The sequence below is a fragment of the Hypanus sabinus genome, chromosome 13, assembly GCF_030144855.1.
Source record: "Hypanus sabinus isolate sHypSab1 chromosome 13, sHypSab1.hap1, whole genome shotgun sequence".
NCBI classification, from domain to species: Eukaryota; Metazoa; Chordata; class Chondrichthyes; order Myliobatiformes; family Dasyatidae; genus Hypanus; species Hypanus sabinus.
The window spans coordinates 10,304,221-10,317,966 of NC_082718.1; the positions used below are offsets into that span (position 1 = coordinate 10,304,221).

Below are 13,746 nucleotides of genomic sequence, written 5' to 3' on the forward strand. Positions count from 1 at the left end.
CCAGGAGGCCAAGGCAAATGGGATCCATGGCAAGCCCTTGTCCAGAACTGGATTGGGGATAGGATGTAGAAAATGGCAAGGAGGAAGGATATTGTTTTGATTAGAAGCCTGTGATAAGTGGTACACTACAGGAATGAGCACTGGAACTTTTATTGTTTATGATTTGTTTGAGTGTAGATTACTAATGTACAATTCATAAGTTTGCAGATGATAATTGTTGGTACCATAGACAATGACAAAGACAAAATGACAAAGAGCTAAGAGATCAGAATGAAAGATGTGCAGAATACTGGCAGGTGGAATTTAATCCTGACAAATATGAAGTGGTCCATTTTGGGAGGTCAAACAGTGATTGGTCATACAGAGTAAAAAGCAGAACATTTAGGAATGTGTTTAACTGAGCTAATGGAGTTGAAGTCCATGGTTCCCTGGGGAGGTAGCTTTGTGAAGGCAGCATCTAGCAGCAAAGGTCAGTAAACAGGATTAAAAAGATATGTTGCAACTTTACAAAGTGGTTAGACTACAGTTCTGGTCACTATACTATAAGATATGAGTGTGCTGGTAAGAATTAAAGTAGTTCACCAGAATGTTGCCCGCACCTGTTGCTCTCCTAGGGAGAGCTTGAATAGGCTATGTTTGAAATCTCTGGAATCAAGACTGCTAAGGGAGACCTGATAATCTTGAATAAAAGTATACAAGGGTTATAATTATACTATAGAACAGGTAGATGCTCAGAATAATTTTTCCATGGTAGAGGTATCAAAAACAAAGGGGCAGAGATTTAAAGCAAGACAAAGGAGTTATAAACGAAGTTTGAGGCAGGTGTTTGTTTAAAATATGGAGGAATGTGATTGATACTTGGAACACACTGCCAGAGGTGGTGGAGAAGTCAGGTACAATCACTGTTTGAGACACTTAAGACAGGAACTGGAAAAGGCAGTCTATAGGATATAATGCAGGCAAATGAGATTTATGTAGCTAGGCAAAAAAAAGAGCATGGACACATTAGGGTAAAAACCCCACCTCTCTGCTTTTGACTCTCGTAAACAAGTCTGTAAAAGTCAAACCAGAAGCCAAACACAGAGTACTGGATCATTCAAGTGCTGCATTTCTCTCACTTAATATTTCAGACTGCAGAAGAAACTAATGTAAAATTAGAAGACTATTGCTGCAGAACTCTATTTATCACACGGTTAGAAACTCTGCTTAATTCCCCATTATAAAAGGTATCAAAATAAAGAGTTTTGTTTTTCCAAACAGGACATATGTAATGTGTCTGTCTGAGGCAGCAGTTGGATAAAGATAAATTACCTCAACTGAAATACTGCAGGCCAGTGGAAACTTAGAAGCACTTGGAAAAATATTCTTGGGGTAGGTAACAATTTGATGCCGAGATGTTATGTTCCAGTTGCACAAAGCACTGCTGAAGTTGCAATTGGAACCACCCATCACCCCACTATGGAAAAGATGCCATGAAGCTGGAAAGTGCATAGAGAAGATATGAGGATGTGGCCAGGATTCCAGGGATAATATTACTGAGAGAGGATGGGACTTTATTCACTAGATTCTAGGAGAATGAGGGGCAATCTTAATAGAGGAGTACAAAATCAAGAAAGGCAGAGGAAGGGTGAATGCAGACAGGACTGATCAAGAACAAGTATAGTTTAAAGGTAAGATAGGAGAGATTTAATAGTAAGCTGAAGGGCAGCTTTTCCACCCAGAGGGTAACATATTGTTGCAAGAAAAAAATATTGTGAACCCTTTGCAATTACCTGGTCTTCTGTATTAATTACTCAAAATGTGGTCTGATCTTCATCTAAGGCACAATAATGGACAAGCACTACCTGCTTAAACTAATAACGGGGGGCCCCCATGCTCAGTGTGATGGTGCTGGAGATGCTGCTCCCGATCCAGACTGACTGAGGTCTCCCAGTCAGGAAATCTAGGATCCAATTGCAGAGGGAGGTGTTCAGGCCCAGCAGTTTCAGCTTTCCAATCAGGTGCTGAGGAATGATTGTGTTGACTGCTGAACTGAAGTCTATGAACAGTGTATGAACGTACTTTTATCCAGGTGGGTGAGGGCCAGGTGGAGGGTGATGGCAATGGCGTCGTCTGTTGAGCAGCTGGGATGATACGTGAACTTCAGGGAGTCCAGTGAGGGGGGCAGCAGGGTCTTTATGTGCCTCATGATAAGCCTCTCAAAACACTTCATGATGATGGATGTGAGAGCGACAGGACAGCAGTCGTTGAGGCAGGACACTGAATACTTCTTCAACATGGGGACAATGGTGGCGGGCTTGAAGCACATTGGAACAACGGCGCTGCTCTGGGAGATGTTGAAGATATCAGTGAGAACATCTGTCAGCTGATCTGCACATCTTCTGATCGCTCTGCCAAGAATATTGTCTGGTCCAGCAGCCTTCCGTGGGTTGACCCTGCATAGAATTTTCCTCACATCGGCCACGGTAAGACACAGCACCTGGACATTGGGAAGAGGAGTGGTCTTCCTCGCCACCACGTCATTTTCCACCTCAAAACGAGCAGAGGAGTTGTTCAACTCATCTGAGAGGGGGAGGCATCACCAGCACAGGCAGGTGATGTTGTCCTGCTTCACAGATGGGATGAGGTTTTGGGTGTTGATATGCAATGCCCTTTTCCCTCCAAACATAGCAGTGTTCACTTCTGCCAAAAAGTTCAATCTGTCCACAGAACATTGTCCCAGAAGCATTGTGCAACATCCAGGTAATCTTTTGCAAATTTGACACTTGCTGCATCTTTTTTTTTGGAAAGTAGTGGTTTCCACTGTGGTATCCTTCCATGAACATCATTCTTATTCAGTGTTTTTCTTTTAGTGGACACATGAACAGTGACTTCAGGAAGTTCTAGGGATATCTGCAGGACTTGTGCTATTACCCTTATATACTTTTTCACCTCCATCAGCATAGAATGTTGTGTTCTTAGTGTGATCTTTGCAGGATGCCCACTACTAGCAGAGGTAGCAAGAGAACTGAATTTCCTCCATTTGTAGACAATTTCTCTTACTGTAGACTGATGAACACTCAGGGCTTTAGAAATGCAATTTTTGTAGCCTTTTTCAGTTCCATGCATCTCTACAATTGTTCTTCTAAGGTCCTCTGAAAGTTGTTTTGATTGAGGCATGGTGCACATAAACAGATCTTTCTTGAGAAGAGCAGGCTCTGTCATTAACCTGACTTTCTGTGTCTTTTTAAAAAATATATATTGGGCAGGGCACCTCTACAACTCACACCTCCAATTGCATCTCATTGATTGGAGCACCTGACTCCAAGTAGCTTTTGTAGAAGGCATTATCCCAGAGGTTCCCATACCGAGACTGTGAATGTTTAAATAGTGTACTCAGTATTGATGAAAAGGACAATTGCTTGTGCAAATTGTTAGTTTAAGCAGATTGTATTTGTCTACTATTGGGCTTTAGATGAAGATCAGGCCACATTTTGAGTAATTAATGCAGAAAACCATGTAATTGCAAAGGGTTCAAACTTTTTCTTGCAACTATATATGGAAAAGCTGTCAGGAAAAAGTGGTTGAGGAAGGTATATTAACATTTAAGATAGTTGGGCAAGTTTATGGATAGCAGAACTTCAGAGGGATGCGGTTGGACAGGAACTTATTATAGCATAGATAAGAGAGGTCTTTTTCCATACTGTATGACTATGACTCAAAGAAGTATTATCATTTTTCATTACCAAAGTAATGCTCTTTAAGCATAGATTAGTTGCACTGTCTTGACAACCACTGTAAAGGCCTATTGATGGAAGATCCAGATAGAGTGGATGTGGAGAGGATGTTTCATCTAGTGAGAGAGTCTAGCACCAGAGGGCACAGCCTCAAAATACGATGTCCCTTTCAAACAGAGATGAGGAGGAATTTCTACAGCCAGACCATAGCCAGAGGGTGAACCTGTGGAATTCATCACTACAAATGGCCTGAAGGCCATGCTATTGGGTTTATTTAAACGGAGGTTGATACGTTCTTGATTAGTAAAGGGACTAAAGTTATGAGACGAAGGCAGGGGAAAGAGGTTTAAAGGGATAATAAATCAGCCATGATGGAATAGTGAAGCAGACTCAAAAAGTCAGATGGCCTAATTCTGCTCCTAGGTTTTACGCTTTAATTGCAGCAGTTGCATGTGGTACTTGAAGCTGATACTTTGCACAAATTTTTAAAGTTTTGGAACTTCAAGGATGCAATTCTGTCACCTCTCAAGATCATTCTTACCTAGAAACAAACTGAACTCTGGCCATTTCCATTTACACACCTTTGTGAACACTGCCAAACTGTTTAAGCAATTAACATTGAAAGGATTTTAACTCTGGCTTGATTCCATCTCACTAGAAGTGAATTAAGCTGAATTAACTTGCTGGAATCACAAAGTGCTTTAAGCAGAATAAAGTTACACAGCAATGCATCACCTCCCACTGTAAAGTAATTCTGACTCACTTGATGAAACAAATACACAGAAGCAGAATGAGGTTTTAACTTCATGGATATGAGAGGGGGCCATCACTTTTCAAAGGTATTTGAAGATTATAGATTTAGTGTGAAATTGAAGATTCTCCTTTGTGCATTTACTCTTAAGGCTCTGGCTTCTTTCTGAAAGCCAATTGCACATTTACCTCTGGATATCTAAACAAACTCTATCCTCAGGGCAAAGGGGATCAAAATAAAGCCGATGTTTGAAGAAGGATACAACAAATATGCTACTTTAAAAATTAATGGCAGGGGAAGAACAATGCCCATTTGTCTCATTTCATCCACTTTAACCAAGGCTAAAGTAACAAATTTAAAAGTTTACTTTAAAAGGAGGTTGTTATGTTTTGGATTAGTAAAGGCACCAAAGGTTATGGGACGAAGGCAGGGGAATGAGGTTTAAAGGGATAATAAATCAGCCATGATGGAATGGTGGAGCAGACGTAGATGACTTCATACCCTGGACAATGTTCTGCCAGTCAACAAAATTATGGTCGATCTTCTACCTCAACACCATTTTTCTGCCCTATCCACCAATTACACAGGTAACCAGAAATCTTTCTACTTCGGTTTTCAACACAATGACAAAAGCTCCAGAATACTCCAGAGAGGAAAATTCTAATGATTCACCCCTCATTGATTGAAGATTTTTTCCCCCTCTTTTGCATCCCTAGTGGCCTAATCTTCATTTTGAGAAAAGAGCACTGCAGTTTCCACCCAAAAGATACTGGTTCAAAGTCCCTGCCAAAGTCTAAAGTCTGAAAAACCTGCTCATTAAAAGGGCCAAGTTTACATTTCACCTTTTCAAGACATCTCAGTGCACTTCGCACAAAACTGAAGGTTATAACCTTTAAGTGAAACGTCAACTATGCTAAATATAGAAGAATAGGATTCTATGCCAAATGGCTCATAAGCTTTGTCCAGAGTTTTCAATGCCAACTTTGCCCAATAGGAAGCATAAAGGATATGGGAATGATCAAATGGCAGCACAGACTTGATGGGCCAAATAGCCTAATTCTGCTTTTATATCTTATGGATATTCACCAACAATCAAATCTAAGAAAAGTGCATGAAAGAAGATCTGTGATTGCCCAATGTTTGTTCTCGACCCACAAAAGCCTCCAACTCCATCAATCAAGGCTTATTTTAAAAGATGCTCCTTTGCGCACACCACAATAATGTACAATCCACGACAATAATCAGTGGGTCCACTACAAACTACCCCACTGGAGAACTGTATTAAGCAACAGCTCTTGTCAACATTCTAACTACAATGATTCACCCACAACACACTTTCCACTACTGTAGAAGTCTAAAATTATTTGTTTTGGTTTGAGAAGCAGAGGTAATCTAACCTCAATCATATTACAGTTGTTTGCGTGAGCACTGAAAGGTGAGGCTCTCTTGACACTGTTGACTCACTCACTGCAATGTACTGGATTTTACATAAAAGGATCCAAACTACTCCTCCAACACTCAACACCTGCTGCAATGAACAACTTAACGTAGATCACTTCAAATTTTTTAGGGTTCCATCTCTCAGTAATAAACATCAATAAAACAAAATCCACCAGAAAGCTCTAACAGCCAGGATATCAAGACATCTGCAGCTGCCTGAAGAAATAAAAGGCATTTGAAGACCTATAAACCTGCTTCTGGTTTACTGATCAACAGCCATTCACAATCCCCTGAATCCAAAGACAAGGATAATGTACAGTAGGAGCCTCAGAGTACTCTAGTACAAACTCTTAAAAACCTTCCAAATCCACAAGGATAGCCATGCATAGGTAAGTGTCCTCACCCAGAACAAAATCCCAAGAAGATGCTCTAAACACACTCTGCAAGAACCAAAGTGAAATCTGTACTTCTGTGCAGACAGCTCCCAGAAGCAAACTCTTATCTGGTACATTACTGGAACCACCAAAGCCTCAGTGACATTCCTGGCCAAACTGGAAGTAAAGCATTTGTTTTCCTCTGCTGGAGACCAGGGAAAACAACAGAACAATAAGAGATTAAAAAACAGTGAAGACAGGCAAGAAATGTCCTTTACCTTGTGCATATCATCATATACCAGCTGGTGCGCAAACCGAGGACAAGGCTCTTCCTCTTGAAGGCTTTTGTTAGGATTATCTTTTAAAGACTGATCATTCTTATAAACACAGGACCTATAACCACAGAAAAACATGAAGGAAACATAGCTTAAAATATAACCATAGCTCTCATGTAAACAAATTACTAAAAGGTTCATTATATCCAAAGAAAATTGTGTGCAATAAAAAATAGATTGTGTTTAAAGTATCATCACAGCAAAGATCCACATCAATGGGAATTTATCAGTATTCTACTGGTTATGCATTTTGAAATTATCGCCCTCTTTCTGATGCAATCTACAAGCAGAGAATGATACTGGCATTGGTACAATTTAATTCAACAGGTACATCATTTATGACATCTTTCACTCATCAGGGTCAGAGCAATCAGTAAAAACTGCTGCATAACAACGTTTTAGCTTGTATTGCCAGCTGATTATCTGCAATCATGATCACATAGATCAAGAAAGCTGAACTGGTCTTTTTTATTTCAGAAGCCTCCCTCAGTGAGGTAGCTTAAATCCCACCAGCGTAGGAAGTGAAGTGCAAGTATTCCAATACATGGCCACAACAGAAGGAACGTGAAATATTTCAGATGATCATTTCCATGCTCCGAAGAAGGTAAAATACAGATGTGTGACACTTCTTTAAAAATAGGTACGATGCCTGAGAACAAGAACTGGTATTAAAGACAATTTCCTTTGGATCTGCAATTTTGGTTTAAAATAGGTCAGTTTCAAGCCATTTGAAAATACCCATTCTGTTAACAGAAACAGAATACTATATATTTTCTAATACCAAACTACAAATTTCACTTTTCAACTCAGAATCTTTCTAGTACACATCAGGAAATTGTAAACATCACTACCTAAAGATATTAAGAAAGTGCAGATAATGGTTCAAAAGGCAAATCATAAACCATAAACAAGAGTCACTCTGCTCAAGCACAATCTAGAAAGCATCAACCATAGATATTGCTTAGAATACATATTTCTGTTCTGTTTATGGAAGTAGGAAAAACGAAGTGTACGTACTGAAAACAATCACTTAAAATTGTGCAAGCACATTTTCTCTTCTTCCCCTCCCCCCCAACATACACACAAAAATCTGGTTTGAATGATCACTGTAGTTTACACTTGCACTTCAGTGCTGCAGGTTTCCCAAATACAAGTGTCATCAACAATTAGAAAAAAAGTGTCAATGAATATCAGTCAGGCGGTACAAAATAATCAGGCACTACCAATGTACGTTTATTACCAGCGATCAGGTAATTCTTTCTTACCAGTTGTTTCGTGCAATGTCATAAATCCAAAAAGAGTTGCGAACATTCTCGTCCCGTTTATCCTTGTCTTTACTGAGGCCTGACAGGACGTGAATCTCATTCAGTTCAGGGTCAATTGTAGCTCTCTGAGTGAAACCTGTCATTGGAACTAAAGAACACAAACACTCAAAAATACTTCTTAAAAAACAAGCATTTTAAAAATGTTACAAAATGGTACCAGTTGCAAAATGAGCAACAGCTTTGCATTTTCTCTTAAACCAACAACAATTTGGTGATTAACTTGATGCCAAGTAACGATATATGCTGAAGATCAAAAGTTCTCCTTTCACTAACTTTAATCAAGATAGCATAAACTTCAGAAATTTATATTTCCTTGTCAAAGGGCAGAAAGTACTAGCCAGCTGCACGGTCTAGCAAAACAAATGACAAATCATAAGACCACCAATATACCAGACTGTCTGAATACAGATCCAAGAACATATAGTAGCCTACATTTAGGCAGGTTACACTTAATGGATATGTGGAATTACTGTGTTAAGGACTGAGGTGGGTGGGTGGGGGGGTGTGGAATGTGATTGTACAAAGAGAACGGAAATTAGAAGAAAACTTAATCCCTCTCAGCAGGTGCTGTCCGACCTGGTCATCTCTGGCAATCCCTTCTGCATCTGCAATCGGCTATTTTCCATTTAAAATAAGCAATTTTAACATCAATTAGCAAATGCAGAAATATTTTAATTTCTCAAATATATTCTGTACATACTAGACTTCCTGCATATTGTCAAAAGATGACATTGGGTTTCTGATGTTAAATTTTTGTTATGTGTTAAAATTGTGTTGAAGTGAAACACTTAGAAGTAGTTAAAAATTATAATCCTTCCTATGAAATTAAACCTAAAGGCACATTGGAGATATTAATTCAGCAGATTCTGCATTGTTCTTGGAAGTGCTGTCAGGAGTCAAAAAGTTCTGAAGTTACCAACAGGAACAAAATATACTGAATGCCAGAAATGTGAAATTTGATGCTGGATTTGCTTATTATTTGTAATGCTGAACTCACTATTGATTTTCAATGGTTAACTTCTGGTTAAACTTGTTACAACATTCTGAAAAGTAATCAACCTGAAATGCAAACTGATTCATTTTCCAGAGAAGCTGCTAACAAGTTGAGCATTTTCACCTTTTGGCTTGAAGTTAATAACTCGTCAGGGGTGATTGATAAGGTAGAAGGAGATGAGTTATTAACTTCAAACTTTCTGCATAATCAAAGAGCAGACCTACATGTGCATGTAACAACAGCTGTATAACTCATCTCCTTCTACCTTAGACCATGAACTTATCATCCCTGGTATGTCAATATACTTAAGAGTTGCAATGGGATATTTTGAACCGGGCGGGGCAACAATGAAGCATTTTAGAAGCATCTGGGCCAATGAGCAAGGCATATAAGGATACGGGATTAATGCAGACAAGCGGGTTTAGTATTGATAGACAAAGTTGGTATAAATACGATGGGTTGAAAGGACTGTTTCTATGCAGCCAAGCAATATTGTTAGAACACAGCTAGGGTACTGTAAGTAGCCAGATGACAAGAAGTGAATGCTTTGAAGAAAATACAGAGAAGAATCACTGGGTTGCTGCCTGGAAGGGAACACTACAGTTACAAAGACAGACTGAGTAGGCTGAGTTTGTTTTTCTAATAGCAGAGGCCACTGAAGTTGGATTTTAACAACAGCTGATTTGAGGGTTGAAATTTCAGTGGTTGGAAAGAGAAAGGCTACCTCTTTAAGTGATGAATACAGGAAACAAAGTTCAGCCAAAGCTACACAAATATCTACCAACCAATGGTACTACAGAGACTGATTGAGTCCAGGCCAGTAGTACATATTGCATGGAAGAAGAAACATAGTACAAAAGTATAAGTAAATTTATTATCAAAATACATAAATGTCACCATATACAACCATGAGGTTCATTTTCTTGTGGGCATACACAGTAAATCCAAGAAACACAATAGAATCAATGGAAAACCACACAACAGGATGGACAACCAACCAACATTCAAGAACAAACTGTGCAAATGGGACCTTATTCATTAGTACTGAATACTGAGCTGTAATCAACGAAGAGCATCTTTATATATGCATTTTTTGCTGTCCAGATGCTCCAGGGTTGAGTGATGAGCCTATGAAACAGAACCTGCTGAGAACTTGTGCTGATAGGCAAATTACATACTATTTATTATAAATTACTATAAATTGCACATTTAGATGGAGACGTAACAAAAAGATTTGTTCACATGTATATGAAGGATGCAAGTAATAAAGACAATCCAATCCAAATTGGAGTGGATTCAATTTGCTTCTCAGACAGGAGTTGATGTTTCATTACCAAACTCTCAAAGCAGTTCAGTAAATCCAAGTGCTTCTGGATAATCGTTCATTAAGGCAAGTTATCATGTTCTTAGGCATTGATATAATTGAAGTCTGCTCGAGGCAAATAGGTACCACAGGCTGCTGAAGCAAGAAGTTAAAGACTTCAGTGATCATTCCAAATAGTTGATCAGCACAGGTCTTTAGTATTCAGCCAGGTACCCCATCAAGACTAGATTCTTCCCATGGGTTCACCCTCCTTAAGGATGCTCTCACACCGGCCTCAGAAACAGAAATTACAGGGACAGGAGGGGCTATAGGAGTTTGTCAAGTTTCTTCCATGTTTTGGCAGTCAAAGCTGGCATTGAGTTCATCTGGGAGTGAAGCCTTGTTGTCACCCATTGGCTTGTTTTGACTTTGTAAGAGGTAATAGCATTCAAGCCCTAACACAGCTGTTGAACTTCCACCAGTGACTGAAGCTTGGTCTGGAATTGCTACTTCACAGAAAGTGGCTTTCCAGAGATCATACTTGGACCTCTTGTATCTTACTTGGTAGCCAGACCTAAATGCCACTGGTTTGGCCCTCAGCAGATCGGAGATCTCATGGCTCATCCATGGCTTCTGGTTAGGGAAGATTCAGAATGATTTTGTGGTGACACACAAATTCTGTCTGTGACAACTATGGTATATTCATTCAGATCCTCTGATGAGTCTTTGAACACAGCCCAGCCCACCAACTCAAAGTAATCCCACAGCCGCTGCTCTAGCTCCCTGCAACCACCACTTTGTAGTCCTTTTCTTTTGAGCCTTGCTCTTTAGCCTCTGCTTGTATGCAGGGAGGAGGTCAGCCAAGTAATTAGATTTCCCAAAAAGCAGTCTAGGAATAGAATAGTAGGCATTCCTAATCATAGTAAAGTAGTGGTCTAATGTGTTGGGACCCCTGGTGCTGCAGGTTATATGCTGATAATAATTGGGCAGTTATTTCTTCATACATGCCAGATTTAAGTACCCAATTATGATTTGAAATGCACTGGGGAGGGCAGTTTCTTGTTTGGTGATGGCAGTATTCAATATCTTAAGTGCCTGGTTAATATCAGCTTTTGGCGGTATATAACCTGCAGGCAGGATCCTGGAGGAGGACTCTCTTGGTAGGTAAAATAGTTGGCACCCAATCATTATATATTCCAGGTGGGGGGACAAGGGTGGTACAAGACCAAGACTGCTATGTTCTAGCACCACAGAGAGTTTATTATGAAACTCAGACCCCCATCTTTTGCCTTCTCCAAATTAGCAGTTCAGTCCTTCCTGTGTCACCAAGAATCTCTCGGGGCCGCTCATTGAATCTTGCCTGTTCAGAGTGAACCATATATCCATGAAACACAGAATGCAGCAATCCCTCATTTCCCTCCAATATAGCAATCTTGTCTTAGGTCCGCAACCTTGTTCTCCAGTGATTGCACATTTGCAAACAAGATGCGAGTAGAGGGAATTTCACTGCTTGGTGTTTTGGCCTGACTTGGAGTCCTCCCCTCCTCCTTCTTTTCCAGCTACGGTGACGTACCTTCATCGGCTTAAGAGTGCCGTACCTGCATGATTGAGAGTTAAATTTAGAAGATAATGAAATTGCTGGTTCGTTAAGACAGTTCAAAGCTATGCTGCTTGAAGCGACACCACAAGGTATAGATTGCAGTGAGAAGAGGTATGATTAGAAGTTTTGTAAGTTGCCCGTAACATGTCACCATGGTTCACCACTGCCATCTTGCTATCATAGTAGCACATTTAAATTCAGAGCAATGCGATGACTGTTGGAAGTGTCAAGAGTACATAAAATGACATCACGCCAACCTGGTGCACAGTATGAGTCTGGGGAGCCACTTAATTTCCAGATAGTTGACTTCTCAACTCAAGAATCTGCAAGGACAATAGATAGTCACGTACATAGAGATGATACTCTAAACCCTGCAATATATCTTAACCTACCAAATGTTGTAAAGACTAGATAGGGTGGATGTGGAGAAGATGTTTCCTATGGTGGGGATATCCAGAACTAGGGGGCACTACCTCAGAGGTAAGGAGGAATATTTTTTAGCCAGAGAGCAGTAAATCTGTGGAATGCTCTGCCACAGACTACAGAGGAGGCCAAATCTGTGTGTATATTTAAGGCAAAAGTTGACTTTTTTCTTGATCGGTCAGGGCATCAAAGGATATAGCAAGAAGGCAGACTCAATGGGCTGAACGGCCTAATTCTGCTCCTATGTCTAATGGTCTTATATCGAAAGAGACAGGAATAGACTAACACACTTTGAAACTCTTGAAAATATACAATTCTATTATCATTGGGCCAAAATCCCAGAATACTTCTACAATGCACAAGATCGTCACAGCGAGTGCAATGTTCTCCAGAACAAAAAAATGAATTTAAGTACTGACCTCGCTAGTGAAGCTGTCATCATTCAGTCTCATATTATTAGTTAGAATTGCTTACACAAGAGATGCAACTACAGTACTTTACTGGTGTAAGGTTAAAGCTTGCTTGCCGCAGATACGTAAGTACTGTAGCTTGTGAATTACCAGATGGGCACATCCCGAAGAGTAACATATGGAACAAAACAGTAGGTCAAATGTGAAGAAGCAAGATATATACCATAGTAAATAAATGCCTGCATGGAGGGAAATTGCACAGACAGTGACAATGAGTAAGAATGCTGAATACTGGCCTGGTAAAAAGAGAACGAGGCCACAGTAAGGGGTTAAGGAACTTACACAAATGAATATAATCACCAGGTCCAGATAAAATATATCCCAGGCTCTGGAAAGGAGGAAAATCAGGAGCCAGTTAACTTGACTCATTTTGAAGAGATAACAAAATTGACAGCCGGTTGGTGGTGTGGTAGCATCTGCACTGGACTTTGAGGCCAGTAGTCTCGGGTTCAAATCCGGCCGGCTCCTCACACACTTTCCATCCGTGCTGGGTTGAGGTTTGAGCTAGCAACTCTGCCTCGTAAAAAAAAGACAAAAATGCTAAGAAATGACAAGGTTGCCACCTGATGTGCCACAAGGTGCAGCAAAGAGCAACAACAACAAGGTATGATGACTGATGCACATGATTCAGTTAAAGACCGTAGCAAAGCTTGTGACGGCTTCATAACAAATTGTCAAGAAAAAGACTGAAATTCAAAGGATGGTGGGAGGAAGGTTTCAAAAATTGGCTCAGTGGGAGAAAGCAATGTAAAGATCAACAGGAAATTTAGTGACTTTAAGACTGAATGCATTGCGGTTCCACAGGGTTCTGTTCGATGCTTTCCTTGTGATAATAATCAACTAAGCAAGGATGATGCAAAATCTCTCAGTACCATTGATAGAAAGAAAGTGGTAGGTTGTAGAAAATGTAGTCACAGAATGTATTCATTCATTCATTAAACCATTTAGTCTTTTAAGACGGCTCTGTGATTGCAGAACACCAAGATCAACCATGTCTGACATCTGCAGGCCAACA

The 13,746-nt window shown here is 40.0% G+C and overlaps 1 protein-coding gene across 5 annotated transcripts in view; it reads right to left on the reverse strand.

The window, feature by feature from the left end:
* Positions 1 to 13,746, reverse strand: part of mkln1 (muskelin 1, intracellular mediator containing kelch motifs) — a 149,417-nt gene that overhangs the window by 22,830 nt on the left and 112,841 nt on the right. For all 5 annotated transcript variants that reach the window (XM_059987090.1, XM_059987089.1, XM_059987088.1 and 2 more), the window contains 2 exons: positions 7,882 to 8,029; positions 6,560 to 6,674 (listed from right to left, as the gene is read on the reverse strand). In XM_059987090.1, coding sequence (XP_059843073.1) covers positions 6,560 to 6,674; positions 7,882 to 8,029 — 263 coding nt within the window. The remainder of the gene's footprint in view (positions 1 to 6,559; positions 6,675 to 7,881; positions 8,030 to 13,746) is intronic.